This window comes from Bombyx mori, chromosome 9 (genome assembly GCF_030269925.1).
Source record: "Bombyx mori chromosome 9, ASM3026992v2".
In the NCBI taxonomy this organism is placed as follows: domain Eukaryota; kingdom Metazoa; phylum Arthropoda; class Insecta; order Lepidoptera; family Bombycidae; genus Bombyx; species Bombyx mori.
The window spans coordinates 3447614-3469490 of NC_085115.1; the positions used below are offsets into that span (position 1 = coordinate 3447614).

The following is a 21877-nucleotide window of genomic DNA, read 5'->3' on the forward strand; positions in this document are numbered from 1 at the left end:
TAGCTTGCTCCGTTATTCTCGGAAAACGTACAATTTACAGAGGGAATGTCGCATTTTCTCTTTACTAATGTTTCAAATTTAGGACTTCGTTAAACAAGAAAATTGTTTTCAGAAAAAATATTATACTATTTATTTATGAAACAAAATATTATTACGTTCCGCTCAGTATTAAACGTGGAAAACAAGCAATAAAGGTTTCAGCAAAAAACGACCATGCCATGCTAATTACAAAGAGCTTTTTAGTTATGAAAACGTCTTTTTTTTCCCTTGTCACAAGCAAAAATAATAATTGGAAATCTGCCCGTCGGCCCGTTGGGAGACTCCGAGTTTGGCGTCATTTGCACTTTCCCCTCATTTAATATAGGAGACACGTTTTTTTCTTAGGGATTCCTTGAATCTTAGAGACTTAGGAACATATTTTTGCAGAGCCTAATACTTTTTTGTGGCGTAGCTTCACGCAAGGAGCTTTCTAAAAATAGAAATGGTAATAAATACTAGATTGTGGTAATAAATTTAATTTAGAAGATTGCGTGGGTAGGTAGGCAGGTAGGTTTTGGTAGGCAGCGGCTTGGCTCTGCCCCTGGCTTTGCTGACATCCATGAGCGACGGTAATCACTTACCATCAGGTGGGCCGTATGCTCGCCTGCTTACAAAGGCAAAAAAAAAAAAGAAAAAAAAAAAAGGTAATTATATATTGTGCTATGTATATAAGTCGTCATAAGTCGCCTTACATGGTATTTTTTGTACGTTATTCTGAAAATTATAAACAGATATGAAAGATTTATAATGGTTCCTAATGTTTTAATTTATGAATTTAATTTCCGAACGTACGAGTAATTTTTTTTCCAAAAAAGACCGCGTTTCTTTTTATAAGAATTTCTGAATTATAAGTCCTGAAGGTCAAATACGGTCATAGTATTGAGTTTTGCTTCATACATTTTCGATGAAGCTCTTGATTGCCTACATTTTTATAGACCTTTGATCGTGTCATTTAGTTCCAAATGTATTGAATCTATGATTTTTTCATTACATTTCGTATGTTTGTTGAGAGATTATTATAAATATTGATGGAATCATGAAACATAGTCTGAGCGTATTTTATTGCTTGCGGGATAAGTTGTCAGGCACAAATCGTTTTTTTTTTTGGTCGTGTTTCTTCATTTTTGTCGTGTCTAACATGAACTCTCGTCCCATTTTGAATAAGGTGTATCCAGTTCCAAGAACTACTGGGTCATCGGGTCGCGAGGTCTTCTGCTATATGCTTTGCCCAATAACAACCAGTTTATCGAAGCTGTCAAGTTACGCACTAATAAAAGTAGCCTGTGATCCTTTGCTAACATACTGAAGAGTCTCTTTACTGGTGGTAGGACCTCTTGTGAGTCCGCACGGGATGGTACCACCACCCCGCCTATTTCTGCCGTGAAGCAGTAATGCGTTTCGGCTTGAAGGGTGAGGCACCTTAGAACTTACATCTCAAGGCCCATTGACATTTACGCTGTAATTGTCAATGGGCTCCAGTAACCACTTAACACCAGGTGGGCTGTGAGCTCGTTCACCCATTTAAGCAATAAAAAAGTCTCGTCTTTTTTGCTGGGTGAAATCATTTGATTTCTTCCGGGAAACAGTAATATGGTTCAGTTTAAGGAATAGGATAATCCTTATGACGTTTAAACGGAGATTGAGTCTATCTCGTATCTTAAATAGATTTTCAGAGTTAAAGTTATAATGTCTATTGGCTTTGTTATTTTTGCCAGGTGAGCGGAAAGTCTACCTGTATTATTTTCAAACACTAAATATAAACATTACATCGTATTTACCAAAGTAGCTTTACTTTTCCTCGGAGAATTGATTTTCAAAGCACGTAGGCGGCATTCATCATTCTTAGTCAGCTTATGTCCTTTGACGGCGCGTATCACACGCTATATATGGTCATCCGGAACGCACACAGTTTAAAATATGATTAATATTCAGTTCGGCATATAAAAAAAAATGATATGATATGCAAATAGATATGTGGTCTTTGACATTAAATTCCATTGTAATTAGAGTTATTAATTTGAGATCGATGCAAAAATCTCTCTGGAAACACTGTGAAAGGGAGTTTGTTACGAAGCGGTATATCACGAAATGAAGAAACCAGTGATTCGATGTAGTAGATATGAACTTGACTCTGATCGTGGTTAGTGCAACGGTAAAATGAAAGGTGAGACAATTTTACAACATTATAGAACTTAATTTTTTATTTTTTATTAATTCTATACAGTAAGCTGTCTTAAGTCATTCAACCGTAGTTTTGTGAAAAACAATTTCTTAGGCGATGCATGCACAATGTCCATTGACATGTCCATATCAATTAATCTACAGTAGATCTAGTCAATCAAAAAATCAGGCTAAAGGTCACCCAAAGAGCAATGGAGAGGGCTATGCTCGGAGTTTCCCTGCGAGATCAAATCAGAAATGAGGAGATTCGCAGGAAAACCATGGCAACCGATATAGCCCAAAGGATTGCGACGTTGAAGTGGTAGTGGGCAGGACACATTGCTCGTAGAACAGATGGCCGTTGGGGCCAGAAAGTTCTTGAGTGGCGACCGCGTACCGGAAGACGTAGCGTGGGTAGGCCTTCCACAAGATGGACTGACGATCTATCGAGGTTCGCGGGGATCCGCTGGATGCAGGCAGTGCAGGACCGGTCTTTGTGGCGAGGCTTATATCCAGCAGTGGACGTCTGTGGGCTGATAAGAAGAAGAAGAAGATCTAGTAGATCTTGAGGCAATCTTCTTCTGAGTCTTCTTGTAGTCATTTAGTTGTCCATCAAATGCTTTTAGCAAGGTTATTAAGGTGGGCTTCCAATCTTACACAATAGGTTTTAGCCTACACCTGAGTACTTATTTATACGTCTGTTCGAATTACTCGTAATGTGTCATGAAAATTACACACATCATTAAAATATTCTTCTGTGTGTTTTCTCTTGTTGTTCCTCTATATTATTTTTGTATCCGTTTAAATATTTGAGTATAATTGATGGAAATTTAAAAAACTTCACGTCTGATTTTAATCAATCAGCAGAGTCCATATATCACTCCACTGTATCGAAATAAACTTAAGAGTCCAAATTGCATTTTAATAATGGAATGCAATATTGTTTCTCACCAGAAATAAGCACCAAAGTTCCTCTGCAGCCTCACAAAAAGCCCTATCAACAGTGACATAACTCATTTTTATGTGTAACGAATGTAAAACTTCCAAGTTTAAATAAAAAACGCGCTAAAAGGAAATTCATCGAAAAGTTAAAATTTAAAAAAAAAACTAAATATCCTTTTCAAAAAACTTAAAATACAAGGGTCACACTTACCTAATATTTGTTTTAATAAAAATCAACTTTATACGCTTTAGTCGAAAGTCTGTTTTTCGAGTAACGAACAAGAAAAATTTCAACTGGGAATATAAAATTAACATTAAATCTGTTTAAAATATGAGAGCCGAGGGGACGTTTCGGAAATAAGAACGGCGTTGAGAGCAAATTCCAATAACTCAATACGGACCAGTTCCGAAGAATTCGACTTGCCACATTGAAAACTTTTTGTTAAAACAGTAGTACTCTGGCCGTTAACGAATGGAAGGGATATTCGAAATTTTTGAAAATAATTTAGCCGCCATTTTGTGTTACGTGACAATTCTAATATTACTAGTGGTCCCGCAGTAGTCGAAATTCAACTATAAGTAATTGAAATTTTAAGTTTGAACATTATTAATAAGGTTCTATGGTCAAAGACTTATTATACATCTATAATCACAGATTTCGCCAAGACTATACTTTAGACAAATAATAGTAAGTAAATAAACCATACCTATATTAACCTATTCTCAATTTGGCCACCGACTTTAAACAATAACAAAAATTTGACAGTAAACAGAGCATACGTATAGGTGTGTGTGTCAAATACATGGTAGTGTGTTTTATTTTAATAATATAAATATTTACTAACAAGCATGCCACGTTAACAGGTCCCGTGGTAAGTTCGTAAAGAACTTGTGTTACAGGTACCAGATAGCGGAAATAAATGTAAGATTTTTATTATACACATACGTAATAATATATTTAAGATACATCCATAACCCTGGAAAAGACATTTATATTTATCGTACAAATATCTTCCCTTGGCGGGATTCGAACCCGCGACCCCCTTGTGTAGTGACCATGTCACTTACCACTACACCAGACGGCCGTTTATGTTTTTTTAATTGATTTAATGGATATTTATGCAAATTTAAAAAAATATATTTACATGCTGCACTCCTTCTCTATATTCTTTATAAGTGTGAGAAATATCATACTCCTCCGTCCACGCAATTAACAAAGTTTTTGCTTCGTGTATTCATATATAGATCACATGAAAACATTTTGCTTGCTTGTTCATGGTTGGTTTTAATAAAGTTTTGAAAACAGACTAACAGTAGACCTTGGTTTACTGCTAATTGATTTTGTTAATCAATCGCGCAATAACGGCTGATAAATGAATTTCCATGATATTTCGGACGAAGATAATTTAGTCTGGATCAATGGGATAGTTTGTATCATAAAGGTCATTACCGATGACGGACAACACCGGATATATCCGCTATAATAAATACAACAGTCTGGCCGATGATTCGTGACTTTACGTACCAGCAGATTTACAAATCGATTGGTTATCCCGGCAAAACACAACGTGTTTCATTCGTTTTTTAATTAAATTTAACACGGGCAAAACAGCGGGGCGTATGTAGTAAAAAGAAAAGATTACGTTAAATTATTGGCCATTATGATCCATAACTTTTTCGGCGGTGAAGGCATGAAAATTTTCATGTTTCCTTTATGGAAGGTTACGTCCGAATACATTAGAACAGGTAGAAAGAAGTCAAGAGTTATGTGCAAGGAAAATAGCTTTTTATTGCCAATACTCAGGAATCATATTTAGAAAGACGTGTACGTATCAGAATCAATCATTCGTGAACTTTAATATTGAACTTTTTTTAAGGTTATATGGTAGGCATAGTATGGTGATCCTAGGTATTCCACCCGCGAAACCATCAAACCTTTTGATTGGAAGAATGAGACAGTCCTGTTGCAATGGAGACTTCCACTTCGGATGTTCACAAGAGACCCGCGAACTCAATTTGGGGGTTGGTGCTTCCCGCTTCCGTAGGTTTAACCCGCGATTCCCTACAAGTGACCCCTGGGTGTTGCTAAACGGGAGCCGAAAACATAACCGGTGGTAGGACCTAGTCCGACTGGCTGGCGACCACCCTCCAACTAGAGTCCGCCGCCAAATAGCCTAGCTGTGTTCCGGCGTGTGGGTTGGAGAGCCAGTTCTATCCCTTCCCTTCCTTGTTGGGGTTGAGTCTTGGTGACGCCTGGAACTTGCGGAGCAGACGTGCGTGCGAACTCACGGGGCGTGATTGTTTGACGGGGGTATAGGGAGACCCAGTGAAACGGTACCCGCTGCCGCCCGCCGGTCAGTAGGGGACCTGAACCCGGGTGTCTCTACTAAACTCCGCCCCGGGAAGCTGTCCCGCCAACCGGTGTAAAATCCTGTCGTGCGGTCGTCGTGCCGGAGTCGGAGACCGGAGTGGATCCCGGCGATCGCACGCAGAGTGGACTGGGGGCCCTTCCATGCCCTGCGTCAGTCTCTCACGCAACCCGTGGTCGAGCACGTACTATGTTCCGCGCTTCATTCAGGTGTTGCCTCGATCTCACCTCCAACATCCTACCTCTCCTAATCCTACTCTCCGAAAACTTAAGAATCATGAAGACGACAAAAAAAAAGAAAAGGGTTTCACAGGCGGTCCCCCATTCCACATTTAATGTGGATTTCAGCAATGTCAGGGGCCTACATAGCAACCTTGACGCCGTACACCACCACCTTGAGACGGCGCAGCCTGCCCTGCTTTTTTTAACGGAGACGCAGATATCTGCTCCGGATGATACCTCATACCTTGAATACCCCGGCTACGTATTGGAGCACAACTTCCTGCGTAAAGCCGGGGTGTGCGTATTCGTCCGGGCTGATGTCTGTTGTCGCCGTCTTCGGGGCCTCGAACAACGGGACCTGTCCCTCTTGTGGCTGCGCGTAGATCACGGGGGCCGTAGCCGAATCTACGCGTGCCTGTACAGGTCCCACAGCAGTGATGCAGGTTCAGCTCTGTTTGAGCATGTGCAAGAGGGGACTAACCGCGTGCTTGAGCAGTACCCATCTGCGGAGGTGGTGGTTCTTGGAGACTTTAACGCTCACCACCAAGAGTGGTTGGGATCCAGAACCACTGACCTCCCGGGTCGGACTGCCTACGATTTCGCCTTGGCCTACGGCTTCTCCCAGCTGGTGACACAGCCCACCCGTGTCCCAGATATCGAGGGGCACGAGCCTTCTTTGTTGGACCTTCTGCTGACGACAGATCCGGCCGGATACAATGTGGTGGTCGACGCTCCGCTTGGATCGTCTGATCACTGCCTTATTCGTGCTGCCGTACCACTCTCTCGTCCTGATCGTCGAATGACGACCAGGTATCGAAGAGTTTGGCGGTATATGTCAGCAGATTGGGATGGATTGCGTGAATTTTACGCATCCTACCCATGGGGGCGGTTCTGCTTTTCCTCTGCTGATCCTGACGTCTGTGCGGACCGTCTTAAAGACGTGGTGCTCCAGGGGATGGAATTGTTTATTCCCTCCTCTGAAGTGCCCGTTGGGGGTCGCAGCAGACCCTGGTATAACAATGCCAGCAGGGATGCTGCACACCTCAAGCGGTCCGCATACGTGGCATGGGATAATGCCAGGAGACGTCGGGATCCTAACATCTCAGGGGAAAGGCGGAAATATAACGCCGCTTCCAGGTCCTACAAGAAGGTAATTGCCAAGGCGAAGTCGGAGCACGTCGCTAGAGTTGGCGAGCGATTGAAGAGCTATCCCTCCGGGAGCCGTGCTTTTTGGTCGCTCGCCAAAGCTGCAGAAGGAAACTTCTGCAGGTCTAGTCTCCCACCACTGCGCAAGTCCGATGACAATCTGGCCCACAGCGCGAAAGAGAAGGCTGACCTTCTGGCCAAACTCTTCGCCTCGAACTCGACTGTGGACGACGGGGGTGCCACACCACCGAACATCCCCCGGTGTGATAGCTCCCTGCCGGATATCTGCTTCACACAGTGTGCAGTCAGGCGGGAGCTCCGACTCCTGGACGTCCATAAGTCGAGTGGGCCTGACGGCATCCCCGCAGTGGTTTTGAAAACGTGCGCCCCTGAGCTGACACCTGCGCTAACGCGTTTGTATCGCCTCTCTTATTGCACTAACAGGGTTCCGTCTTCATGGAAGACCACCCACGTCCACCCTATCCCCAAGAAGGGTGACCGGTCGGACCCATCGAGCTACAGGCCTATCGCGATAACTTCCTTGCTTTCCAAGGTGATGGAGCGAATTATAAATACACAACTCCTGAAGTATCTTGAAGATCGCCAGCTGATCAGTGACCGACAGTACGGTTTCCGTCACGGTCGCTCAGCTGGCGATCTTCTTGTATACCTTACTCACAGGTGGGCTGAAGCCTTGGAGAGCAAGGGCGAGGCTCTTGCTGTGAGCCTTGATATCGCGAAGGCCTTCGACAGGGTCTGGCATAGGGCACTTCTATCAAAGTTACCATCTTACGGAATCCCCGAGGGTCTCTGCAAGTGGATCACTAGCTTTTTGGATGGGCGGAGCATCACGGTCGTTGTAGACGGTGACTGTTCTGATACCATGACCATTAACGCTGGCGTTCCACAAGGTTCGGTGCTCTCCCCCACGCTTTTCATCCTGTATATCAATGACATGCTGTCTATTGATGGCATGCATTGCTATGCAGATGATAGCACGGGGGATGCGCGATATATCGGCCATCAGAGTCTCTCTCGTAGCGTGGTGCAAGAGAGACGATCAAAACTTGTGTCTGAAGTGGAGAACTCTCTGGGGCGAGTCTCCGAATGGGGTGAATTGAACTTGGTTCAATTCAACCCGATAAAGACACAAGTTTGCGCGTTCACTGCGAAGAAGGACCCCTTTGTCATGGCGCCGCAATTCCAAGGAGTATCCCTGCAACCTTCCGAGAGTATCGGGATACTTGGGGTCGACATTTCGAGCGATGTCCAGTTTCGGAGTCATTTGGAAGGCAAAGCCAAGTTGGCGTCCAAAATGCTGGGAGTCCTCAACAGAGCGAAGCGGTACTTCACGCCTGGACAAAGACTTTTGCTTTATAAAGCACAAGTCCGGCCTCGCGAGGAGTACTGCTCCCATCTCTGGGCCGGGGCTCCCAAATACCAGCTTCTTCCATTTGACTCCATACAGAGGAGGGCCGTTCGGATTGTCGATAATCCCATTCTCTCGGATCGTTTGGAGCCTCTGGGTCTGCGGAGGGACTTCGGTTCCCTCTGTATTTTGTACCGTATGTTCCATGGGGAATGCTCTGAGGAATTGTTCGAGATGATACCAGCATCTCGTTTTTACCATCGCAACGCCCGCCACCGGAGTAGAGTTCATCCATACTACCTGGAGCCACTGCGGTCATCCACAGTGCGTTTCCAGAGATCTTTTTTGCCACGTACCATCCGGCTATGGAATGAGCACCCCTCCACGGTGTTTCCCGAGCGCTATGACATGTCCCTATTCAAACGAGGCTTATGGAGAGTATTAAGCGGTAGGCAGCGGATTGGCTCTGCCCCTGGCATTGCTGAAGTCCATGGGTGACGGTAACCACTCATTATCAGGTGGGCCGTATGCCCGTCTGCCTACAAAGGCAATAAAAAAAAAAAAAAAAAAAAAAAATCGCTATCTATACTAATATATAAATCTACAGTGGTTTTTACGAATGTTCCATTATAACTACTGAACCATGCATCTGATTGACTTGAAACTTGGTAGCCATGTAGAAAATACATATCCTTAATGGATAGGCTAATATTTATATGAGCGTTAGACTCCCTACACCAGTTGCGGGGACGTTAATGATGAGAATCTTTGCGGGGGTGAGAAATAATAAGGTTAATTTTAAATGCCCAGAAAAGCGGACGGGTACAGCTAGTAGCTCATAAAATTAAAAGAACATAATTCCTTATTATATTTTTCGTAACCAATTCAAACCGGATTCAATCGTTGCAAACTTACTGAGCATGCCAAGATCACCTCGTCTATCTTTAACCACACTTGAAATACAGCTTTAACATTTCCTTACATAATACAAAAACGATATACGTCACGCGATTGAGTTTTAACAAATTTCATACAAAGCGCAATGGAATCAATTCCGGAAACAAAGACTTATGGAAATGTTGTTAATTTCTGAAGCAATGATATGGAAAAAAATGACGATCGAACATTTGCAATTTGCTAATTTATGTGTATTTGGTATTTCATCTGTTTTGGTACATTATACGCAATGTAAATAGTTCAATCTATATATTAATACGTGAAGCAAAAACTTTGTATCCCTTTTCACGAAAATTGCGCGGTCGAAGGAGTATGCAATTTTCCACACTTATAGAGAATATAGAGAAGAAGTGCACAATGCTAATATTTTTTTAAAATAATGCATAAACGATACATTAAATCAATAAAGTAAACATTACACACACTACAGGCCATGTATTTGACGCACACACGGCATGTATACTATTTATTGTCAAACTTTTGTTCTTGACGTCTGTTGTCAAATTGAGAATAGATTCAATATTGTTTGTCTTTGTTAATATTTTTTATGGTGTAGCCTTGGCGAAATTTGTGATTATAGAAGTATAAAATACAATCATAATAGTGTACAAACTTGCAATTCCAATTAATTATAGTCGAATTTCGACAACTGCGGGACCTCTAGTTTAATTTAATGCAGAAAAAAATTACGCCCGGGGTCAACGATCTCATGAGGACGCGATAAAGCTACCTTTAATTTAGATTTCATATTCACAAAACGTGAAGTTGATACTAAAATACGAAGTATGTATGCTTAACTCACGGATTTTAATTTCTAATGTTTATACAATAAAACATAATTTTGCTCTAGTAATTGTTCAAAAATAATCAACTAAAGCCCCCTTTATATGACGCCTTAGTTACAGCAAAACGGGCCGGCCCTCACTGATATCTAATAAAAAATCGCTTAACAAAACTCGCCCGAAAATCGTAATTTCCGAGACGTTACCAAAATAGGTTAAAATATTCGGAGTGTCTCTTTTGGGTTTCTCGCAGTAAAATTATAATCGCGGAACATACGGATTTATGAAGGGTGAGCCATGGGCGGGACGCGCAAGATAATGTCATAGTTGAGATTGTATGTGTTGTTTGTTTTACGACAGATGCCTTGATAAAAGGAATTGTTTTGTTACGGAATGTACCTGTGCGAACGTGATATCGTTCAGTGGCCGTACACGGTCGCTTTTGTACAATAATTAGAACCGAAAGGACCATGTTTCATTCGCTTTTCGCGAGCCGTAGACATAATTAAAAATGTAATGCTGTTACTGTATTATTTTTTCTCTCGTTTGTAGTTTTCACATTATATTATTTATTACTAGCTTTTGCCCGCGACTTCGTCCACGTGGAATAGTTAGTTTGGCATAACGCTAAATTTTACCCGCCTCTTCACTTACGTAGAATATCATCTTTATAAAAACACCTTTACAAATAATGCTTTATTTTAGACCAAATTTGGTGATAAGAACAATATAGCATAAAAAACGTTATTAAATAGTGAGCCAACCTTAACATATAGACATAATATGCTGTCGCGGACTTTTTTTTAGATCTTTTAATGGGAAACAATTCTCTCATACATTATTTTAGCGAAACTTTAACCGTTTCCGCAGCGCACGCAGTGAAAGCTCTCAAAAAAAACGATTTTGAAACATTCTTTATTGGTGCTCCACTTGCGTTGGTTTTAGCGTGATGTTATATAGCTTATAGCCTTCCTCGATAAATGGGGCTACCTAACACTGAAAGAATTTTTCAAATCGGTCCAGTAGTTCCTGAGATTAGCGCGTTCAAACAAACAAACTCTTCAGCTTTATAATACTAGTATAGATAGTATCTTCGAGGCTTCAGATACTTTATGGCTTTCGCAAACAATCTGGATCTTATTAGTCAAAATTAAAAAACGAGCATAAATTTAAAAAGAAACAAGAACGTAAACATCAATAAATGACTATGATACTTATACTCTATTAGACTTATAATCTATGGTATAGATTATAAGGCGGTAGTTAGCTAACACTACTCGTGGAATAGACTGTAATATTTTTTCTAACAATTACCTACATACATATGTATATACCTAGTCAGGTCATAAATTCTGTCACATGTTTAATGTAAAATAATTGAAACAAGTTTATTCATTATGTAACCATTCATATACCAAAATGAACTTAACAAAACATAAATTCTTATGACACTAAAGTTTATTCAAAATGACCTCCGTGATTTTGAATACAGGCCTTCAATCTGCGCGGCCAGTCGTCTATCGCAGCACGAACGAGGTCCATGCCAATATCGGCGGCTGCCTTAATCAAGGATGTCTTGAGTGACTCCAAATTGAGATGAGGCTTTGAGCACGCCTTTTCCTCCAAGTGTTGCCATATCTTGTAATCTAACGGATTCAAATCTGGACTGGAGGAGGGCCAGTGTTCGTGCCGGATGAAGTCGATTTCACGCGCCTCCAGCCAGTCTTGTGTGCTCTTCGCTCTATGAGCTGGCGCCGAATCTTGTTGGAATACCCAGTGCCTGTTATTGAACATGGTATGAGAAACAGGTTCCACAAGGTTCGTCAGGACTGTATTTTGATACACAACTGCATTCGTTTTTACACCTTTCTCACAAAAATGTACCTCTGTTAAGCCCCAATAAGAAACTCCCAACCATACCATGAGCGAGGATGGAAAATGACCTCGTTGGATACGCGGAATACGGTTGCTCGCTTCTTCACTACTGTGTGCGTACACCTTATCATTTTGTTTGTTGTAGCTCTCTTCTACGGTAAAAAATTTTTCATCCGAAAAAAGAATTTCCCGATATTTTTTTCCCGCGTACCGCTTCAACAAAGCGCGGCATCTCTTCAGTCTCAGGTCCATTAGACGAGCATTCGAACGATGTCCTGTTTTTCTTCGAAATGCCCGAAGCCCTAAGTCTTCATTTAACACCCTTTTCACCGTGGTTCTGCTTAACCCCATCTGAAGGGCCAACAGTTTCTGCTTACGTTTGGGATTTCTTTGAATTCGCGCCTTCACAGCTTTTATCACTGCTGGAGTCCTAACAGACCGAGGGCGACCACTTCTTGACCTGTCATCTACACTAGAGTCTTCATTGTATCGTTTGATGGTACGATAAACGAATCTTTTGGTTATATTCAAATTTTTCAGTATGTTAAAAATTTGAATTGGTGCGTAACCGCAACGATGCAACGCAATAACTGCAACACGGTCTTCTTTAAGCGTCCACTCCATATTTAAAAATGAGTAAAATTCTAAAAGTATACATTTTTATGTTCATGAACAATTTGAAATTCGAATTCAATAAACTTTTTTGTGGCCAGCATTCTAAAAGAAAAGTTTTTACTGTGTGACAATACTTATGACCTGACTAGTTAGATATATACGACAGAGAAGGAAATCTCGAAATTGCAGTCAGCGCTATTATATTAATACCCGAGTTCAATTATAAAGATATATTATCAGAACATAATGTAAACTGCGCATACAATATCGTAGCAATAACACAAAGTTTTATAGGCGCCGCAATCTACAAACTTAATGAACGAAACGAAAATAAAATAACTTCGTCAACTATATACAATGAAGTTTAACAACAAAATAGGCTTTGTTTATTCTCATTCGTATTCAACAAAGTAAAACAAGGCTACAGACCTCACATGAAACGGAATAAAGTGATTAGTTTCAGTCTGCATATTGTTGTTTTATCGCGTATTTTCAGAGGTCTCACTGATACACCGGATTCCGGACGTAATATTGTGTGGCCATTAAAACTGGTCTGTCAGCGATCCTAAACTCCAATACTAAACCGAATCATGTTTATTTAGTTGTTGATGCAACCATATGTAAATATGAATGTTTCTTTGTTGAATACCGTATACTTTTGTTTATAGTTAATAATAATATGTTGTTTTTTGCATAATATTGAAATATGTTATACGACTTATATAATGTATTTATTTATTTAAATCAAAATACAGTTTAGCTTTGTAAAACTATAGCAATTGAGTTGCTCTTATAAAGAGAAACAACATTTAAAGCTATTGCTTCACCATTATTTTTATACCTTTTTATATTTTAATATTGCAAAAATGCTCTTTATAATCATGTGTCTAATGCATAGATTATACACTTAATATGTTCTAATGTTTCAATAATCGAAATTCTATTTATGTCATCTATAGAAGAATGATATAAATAACATATTAATCTCTTTAAGGATTAATCGTATAGAGGTTACATACATATCCGCGAAGATCTTCCCAATGATTTCTTCCGAGTCCGTACGCGTAGATACAACCACCGTACCTATTTCAGCCGTGAAGCAGTAATGCTTTTCCACCAGGGGGCCCGAAAACTCGTGCCACTATATAAGCCATAAAAAAATTACTTACCTAAACTTTTATGATATGATAATATAATAAAAATCGCTAAAGCCTGTAAAGCAGATAACATTGACATGACTTTGATGAAAATTAAAAAATAAACCGAACTTTAAACATTTTCACACTATCTGCCTTGCTGTTGCCCAGTCCACCATATTGGACAGGGACAGCAGGACCACCGGGAACAAGGAGAATATGCCCAAAGTCACTACACTGGGCATGCGGGCTAGTGACGACAGGGCGTAGCCCTTTGTACCAGTAATGCCGCTTTCCGTCACTGGTCTACCGTTTAGTTACGCCTTTACGATACATGAGACATGTGCAGGATAGCGGACAGAGACGAGAATTCCAAGATTGGCCTCGTGATATGCCTGCGGAAAGCCGATGTCCAATAGTTATATACAGTTTTAACGGACTATACTAAGCCGTTGAAGCTGTAATCATTTCAATAGCCTGCACGTGAAACCTGTCCTACGTTCATGGACAGTGCGTTTCCATGGACCTTTTCTGCCACGTACCATCCGGCTTTGGAATGAACGGTGTTTCCCGAGCACTATGATATGACCTTTTTCAAACGAGGCTTGTGGGGAGTACTTAACGGTAGGCAGCGGCTTAGCTCTGCCCTTAACATTGCTGAAGTCCATGGGCGACAGTAACCACTCACCATCAAGTGGACCGTAATGCTCGTATGCCTGCAAGAGCAATAAAAAAACATACACTGCATTAGGTATATACAGCAATTTTATAAAGTTCAAGATAAATCGGTTTTTTCATGGCCCAAGCCAACACGTAAAACGCGCTACACGTATCGTCGGATCTCTCTTCAGCGTACACAGGATTAGATTGTAACCCACATTATACTCTCAACAAACTCATATCCGCCCAATTAGTTACCTGGAAACGTTATTAAACGTATTAGTGATTCATAATGTTGCTTACAGTTAAGACATAATTACTACAAATTGTTATTGGTATGTAATGTATTTTGAAGTTTTGAAACTTTAAAAAAAAATCTCCGAAACGGCAATATTTGAAATAAAAAATCGGGTTTTTTTTAATTTCCGATAGCTCGAACGAAGAATGAATCATTAATCGGTGGTCAGGTTTTTTTATTAAAATTCAAGGTCGAAAAAAACATTATTACGATTACCGCAATTTAAAATCAACACTGAAGCGATTAATGATCATTTTAGGCGTTTTACAATTTTACCGGTAAAACATGGTGTAATCGTGTGAAAAAGTAAAAATATATGATGTACAATGAGTAATTTTCGGCTAAGCTCATCCGTGGTACTGCTCAATGACCGACCTTTGGCCGTCTGCTGTGAAACATTCAAGTAATCTATTACCCGAACGACACGCTGGTTACTGTTTTTTTTTTATTTTTTTTAATGCTTAGATGAGTGTTAAGTGGTTACTGGAGCCCATAGACATCTACAACGTAAATGCGCCACCCACCTTGAGATATAAGTTCTTAGGTCTCAAGTATAGTTAGAAGGGCTGCCCCACTCTTCAACCTCGGTAGGCAGCGGCTTGGCTCTGCCCCTGGCATTGCTGAAGTCCATGGGCGACGGTAACCACTCACCATCAGGTGGGCCGTATGCTCGTCTGCCTACAAGGGCAATAAAAAAAACCGAAACGCATTACTGCTTCACGGCAGAAATAGGCACGGTGGTGGTACCTACCCGAGCAGACTCACAAGAGGTCCTATCACCAGTAAACGGACCTTAAACAGCGTCATTCGTCGATATTAACATCGTGGTTGGAAGTGTCCACGTTGAAGTCAGGGTAAGATTGAAATACCTCGGTCACATTCAAGACTGTATTTGTCGTTAGGACCGTCGGCGCTTTGGGTCGATACTACTCAACGCCGAGTGACCTAAACCAGCGACCTACCCTTACTTGGGAGCGGTGCCTCCAGCCTGAGACATGAGGTTAATATCTCAATAATACTATGAAAATACGGCTACCATACCATTATGACTGAAACGCACGTATACTCTAGTGACACCAATGCGAGCTCACATCAAACTATAAAGCATATTTCTATATTTTCCAGAATTTATGTAAATAAACTATTGTGTGGAAGAGATCGCTTTTAGCGATAAGACCGCTTATTGTATCTGCTTTTTGACTGTTTTTTGCAGGTAAATTATGTTTTGGTGTGCAATAAAGTGTATTATCTCTCTCTAAAGCATATATTCAAATCGGAATCCAAAATCAAAATCGAATTCAGAAAACCGAACAATTACCTCATTCACTACTGAACGGCTGTTAAAAAATCTAAATTAAGATAAGAGATAAAACTAAAATAAGATAAATTAAGATACAAATCAAAACAACAACAAATGTACATCGCACTGAAGATAAATAGGAAACCGGTTTCAAATACATGGCGGGCTTCAAAGTAAACGTGAAAGCAAACAGAAAACTTTAGGGAAGTCCGCTTCCACTGCAATACTACGTAATATTAGATGAAGAGTAGCGTATTGGCTGTAGTGACATCACCGAAATTGCAATTCAAATACAAATACTTTATATATTATAAAGCTAAAGAGTTTGTTTGTTTGAACGCGCTAATCTCTGGAACTATTTGTCGGATTTAAATTTCAGTGCTAGATAGCTTTTTTATTGAAGAAGGCTATAGGCTATATAATATCATGAGACCGATACAAGTGGAGCACCAATAAAGAATGTTTCAAAATATTTTCGCTCTCTACGTAAATGAAGTGGGGGGTAAAATTTAGCGTTATGCCAAAGTGACTATTCCACGCGGACGGAGTCGCGGGTAAAGGCTAGTACAATATAAGACGCTGATTCTGGGAAATAGTGGGATTGTGGTGTCGGTTTATGCCATACACGATTCATCTATAAACTAATTGTTCACAAAGTATACTTTGCTCTACTACTCTCAAGTTAAAATCGTGTTCAAATTGTATAAAATATTACTGATTTTCCTATCCCATGTGTTGCACAACAATCAGTGCTATTTTCTATATAAATTAATTAGCAAATTCATAATTATGCACATAACGTAATACAAGGCAAGCTCTGGAGCGAGCTCATGCTTAGCAGCGCATTAATATTGTATGTGACGTTGTTAATTGAAGTCAGTTAAGCACAAACGAAGCTAAGTCTGTACCGAACACAAGAAGCTTGCAATATTTTTGGATGAAGAATTTAAATAGGGAAAATATTAATAGGGTGATTCTTTACAAAATTTGCATTCACCTCATCACGTATTAAGCGTGTGTATTCAGGCTCTCGCTTGTTCCTATTTACATAGAATCTCTTCAAACTTTCCGACGCCATTTCTTTAAGTTAGCCATCGAAGTACTGCGGTACGTGAGGAGTGTAGACTTTCACGCCGATCTCAAATATAGTCATAGTTAAATGAAACCAACATAGTAATGCTCTTTTTCGACCGCCTTACGCCACGATAAGCCCTTTCGTGGCTAATTCTAACTACACGCAGTAGCCAGCCACCGTTGACACCTTACACACTCGCCTGATCGATCCACGCGATTCACATTATTGCATGCTTGTGGATGCCAGTAGTCCTTATGCTTACGCTATCTTCAACTAACCGTTCACCGTCACGTCAAGCTCGCTTACGTAACACCCACAGCTCAGCGTTGAGTTGTGTCAGATCTTGTCAGCGAGTTACGATGACGATTCGGTGGTAGAAGCATTCGCGAGGTTACTGCCCTTGAACCATCAGGCCTCTTTCAACAAGCAGCCGTTAGCAACCTCCATATACAGCAGAACTTTTATGCCTACCGTCAATGAAAGATAAACTAAAAGAAGCGGGCGAAATAAGATTCATCCGCTATGAAATCCCTGAAACTAGTTCTAAGGATGGTTGTATTTAGGAATGTTTTTTTATAATAAAAAATACCCTTAACGAATAGTTCTATAAATCTACTTGTTGTAATACATGTAAAGATCCCTTTTGGTCTTGTACAACTATTTTGATTAAATCTGCTACGAACCAATTAGCAGTTAACTAGCCGTTTTGGGATACGGAGATGAAGCACGGCCCTTCAAGCTTGAACGCAAGACGCCTCACAGCAGAAATGGACAGAATGATAGATAGTACCTACCCGAACGGCCTAAGAACACTCCTATCCCCAATTCTGATTATATATAGTTGGCCTAATAATTTTATCATGTAAGATTTTCAGGCTGAATTCATGCTTTGATATGTGCATATTTTTAAGTACTATTTTAAATCTCATAGCGATGCTGTTGGGTACGCAGCACGTCACCCGTATCAATAAGGCGAGTGACGTCAACCCGGGTTGGACGGGTTTATTAATCTTATAAGATTTCTTGAAATCCTATAAGACGCCGGATGCCCGTCTCGTGGCGATTATTCGTGTCGATCTGAAGCAGTCAATGTAGGGTCCTGAGGTGTACGATATCGTACAAGCTCACTCGAAATTAAAACTCAAAACTTTGCTACTGAACGTAAAACCGAGCCGACCGATCTGTCAATACAACCGAATTTCTTCTATGTTCAATAACCGACGATCTGTTCAATAGTCTTCAATTCTTCAATTCTTCAATAAATGTCTTCGAGGCGCAGATGTCTTTACTCGTGCGTTTTTTGGTGATCTTCGTTCGGAGGGTCGGCGGCCGGCGGTTGGCAGGTAGTCGGTCGAGGGTCGGTCGGTAGGTCGGCAGGTACCTGACAGCGTCGCAGGGTCGCTTAACTACCTCGGAATGTTACCCTACAGAGATCTCGTGTAAAATACGGCTCTCGTCGAGATCATTTTCACTATGATCGGCTCGGTTTATTCGTTATATCTATTTATTTAATAAATGTATATACTAATGCCTTATACTTAACTATTCTATGTTGTAATCCCTATCGATACATATAACTTATTCCATGCTTAATCTATATGACGCGCCCGTATAAACAAAATACCCGGTCCTGAACACAGATAAATGCTGTTTGTTACATCGTTTCGGGACGCGGGCCGGGCGCGTGTTCATTTAAGTTAATATGCTAATCTTAAAACTATCGGGAATAATAAAGCAAAAGTGTATACTATTTATTTCAAAGCACGTTATCTATATCCTTATCTATCTATATGCACTCTATATAATTTATCTATTTGTTATTTATCTATTTGTTATAACTCTATGTCTATGTACGTATCTATATAAATCTATTATTCTATTCTATATTCTATTATATTCTTCAACTTATTCTATAATTATGGGGCGACGCCGCTGTCGCCAACATCCTCCCCCTCGTGCGTAGCACCGACTCCTTGTCGTGGCGACTCTATGGGCGTGGGCTCGTCGCTCGTTGCAGGCACCAGCAGGATCATCTTGGAGGCAGGTCTCTTAAGCAGGCCGCCGCTCGTTCTGACGTCGACAGTTCGTACACGGTTGTCGGGGCCTGGGTAGGTATGGACAACTTGCCCGCGCGGCCATGTGTTGCGTGGCAGCGTGGAGTCCACTATGAGGACGGTATCCCCACACTGCAAGTCCTCGCCAGCTGCTCTCCCGTCGATCTTCCTGGGCAGCAGCGTAGGCAGGTATTCCTTGACCCACCTACTCCAGAAGTGGTCCGCCATACGCTGCGCCACTCTCCATGTCCTTTTGCCGGTCAGGTCTTCGTCTGTGTAGTCGCCGATGCTTGGAGCTCCGCAAGACCTCCCTATGAGGAAGTGGTTCGGCGTGAGTGCTTCTGACTCCCAACTCTCTTCCCTGGCGACGAGCGGTCGCGAGTTGATGACGTGCTCTGCCTCCAACAGAAGAGTGTGCAGAACTTCTTCCCTCGGGTGTCTTTCCTTCAGTGTGACCGCCAGCGCGGTCTTCACGGACCGCACCAAGCGTTCCCACGCGCCTCCCATATTCGGCGCTCCTGGCGGGATGAACTTCCATTTTATGTTCATCTGAGCGGCCCGTGACACGACGTCTGTTTCCCTCGCGTTCTCGATCGCCTGCTTGAGCTCCTTGTTAGCGCCGACGAAGTTAGTCCCATTGTCGCTGTAAATGACTTTGGGCGTTCCTCGCCGGGCGGCCATCCTGCGCAGCGCTAACAGCATTGAGTCTGCCGTCAGTGACGCTGCTAGCTCCATGTGAACTGCTCTCGTGGTGAGGCATGTGAACAGCACGCCCCACCTCTTCTCGTGACGTCGTCCTACAGTCACCGTCATCGGCCCGAAGTAATCGACGGCAGCACAGGTGAACGGCGGCTCTCCATGTCGTAGCCGCTCTATCGGCAGGTTTCCGGTGGGCGGTAGGCGTGGTGTACTCCGATAGACCTTGCACCACTGGCATCGGACGGCCGTCGCTCGAATGATCGATCTTAGACCTAGGATCCAGTAGCGCTGCCGCACCTCGTTCATCACCGTTGCGTGGTTACCGTGCTGGAACGCCTCGTGATAGTGTTTGATCAATAATCTCGCTATCACGTGCTTTCCGTCCAGCACGATCGGTCGCTTGCAGCCTGCATCTATGTATTGCGCTGCGTCGATACGTCCGCGAAGGCGCACCAGGCCATCTTCCATCACGACGTCGAGCCGTCGCAACTTGGGGTGACGTTCGGGATCTTTTTCACCGAAGCTCTCTCCTTGGCTGCTTCTCAGTAGGATCTTCTCCGCCTTCTTCAAGTGGGGCGGATCGAGTGGCAGCCACGCTTCTGTAGGTGCTTCTGGAGTCCTTATCTTCCATGTTGATCGGGGCTGCTTCGCTCGCGTCGTCCTCCACGTGGGATCTTGCTGCTCCAATTGTCTGGACACGCAGGCGCTCTCCTTCCGGGGTCGACACAGCTCGATAAATTGGAGGACCCTGGCTGTTGCTCTCAATAACTTGACCCAGCTCGAGAATCTGTGCGGATCGGGCGTGGGTCTAGCGTCAGCGGTCCTCGCCGTGGCGACCAGGAAGGCCTCTTTCTCTTCTCCAGACGGTTCTTGCTTGAATGTTCGCGGCTTGGGCCAGCGCGATTCATCCCACGTCAGGAACTCGGGTCCATTAAACCACCGATGCGTGTGGTCGAAATCCGCCGGCGCCTCTCTAGTTGCGTCGTCTGCTGGGTTTTGCGAGCCAGGCACCCATCGCCATTCTTGGGGCTTCGTTGACTCTTCTATCTCGGCGAGTCGGTGCGCAACGAAAGGTTTGAACGTGCGTGGGTCGGTCTTTATCCATGTCAGAACTGTACTGGAGTCAGTCCAGTACGTCCTTCTGCCGCCGCGATGTCCAATTCGTTCGCTATCGCCTGCGCCATCCTTGTCCCCAGCAGTGCAGCTTGCAGCTCCAGCCTTGGGATAGAGACTGGTCTCAGTGGGGTCACCCTGGCTTTCCCTGCTAGAAGCGTGACGCGGTAGGTGCTCTCGTCTGTCCTCTGACGCCAATAGACTGCACACGCGTAGGCCTTCTCGCTGGCGTCGGTGAACGTGTGCAGCTCCCCCTCAGTGTTACAGTACGAGAAGCATCTTGCTATTCGGAGGCCTTGCAACATGCGAAGGTTCTCCATATAGCGTTTCCACGCCACCTCGTCCTTTTCCAGGATGACGTCGTCCCAGTCGATCCCGCTCCGCCAAATGCTCTGAATGAGCGCTTTCCCTTCTATTAGCACGATGTTTGTACTCCTTGGCATTCTTATTTGTAACGAACGACGCCGTGCTCGGTGAACAGGCCGCTCCGAATATGACCGACGTCATTCTATACTCTTTGGAGCGGCCTCGCGTCGATCTTCTCTATAGAGGAATCTTGGGCTGTCGCGGTCCTCGTCCCTGATCCTTATCTGCAGGAACCTCTCCTTGATGTCCGCGACAACCATGATAAGCCTTTTTCGGAACCGCAACAACGCTTCGAACAGGGATTGTAGGTCCGAGCTTCGAAGCGGCCGTCATCGCGTCTCCAACCACTGTCGTCCTCCTTCTACAAGATGTCAAACGCCTTCGCCTCCATATCCGTGCTCGGACGCTTGGGTGGGACTCTATCGTGAAGTGCTCCTTCACCAGTCTGTCCAAGGCCTCTTCGCGCATCGATACATGGGCGCAGGTGAGGAAGTTGACCTCTTTTGCGTTGTTGCCGTCGAGACCATGTAGCACCCATCCCAATTGGGTGAATGAGGCTACCGGCTGGTTCCTCCTGCCTCTGCGCGTCTTCTTGGCGGCGATGAGTCCCCAGTTGTCCTGCCCGATCAATAGTTGGGGGGATTGTTCATCGTGACATAACTGGTCCGCCAGGCTCTTCAGGTGCGCGTAGCCTTCGATGG

At 42.9% G+C, this 21877-nt stretch overlaps 1 protein-coding gene across 1 annotated transcript; it reads right to left on the reverse strand.

Moving 5' to 3' along the window:
* Positions 1 to 14490: 14490 nt before the first annotated feature.
* On the reverse strand, positions 14491 to 21253 carry LOC119628921 (uncharacterized). The gene is made up of 3 exons (XM_062670273.1): positions 20833 to 21253; positions 18888 to 20686; positions 14491 to 14529 (listed from the first exon to the last, which is right to left on the reverse strand). Exons 1-3 carry the CDS (start codon positions 21251 to 21253, stop codon positions 14491 to 14493), a joined length of 2259 nt encoding a protein of 752 aa, XP_062526257.1.
* Positions 21254 to 21877: the final 624 nt, after the last annotated feature.

Excerpts from the sequence above, each read along its gene's own strand:
- LOC119628921 (XM_062670273.1), bottom strand. The coding sequence starts at position 21,253 with ATGCCAAGGAGTACAAACATCGTGCTAATAGAAGGGAAAGCGCTCATT. Across the intron at positions 20,687-20,832 it reads CATCGCGGCGGCAGAAGGAC|CAGACGACGCAACTAGAGAG; the intron begins GTACTGGACTGA and ends CGCAAAACCCAG. Across the intron at positions 14,530-18,887 it reads CTACGCACGAGGGGGAGGAT|GTAACTAATTGGGCGGATAT; the intron begins GTTGGCGACAGC and ends TAACGTTTCCAG.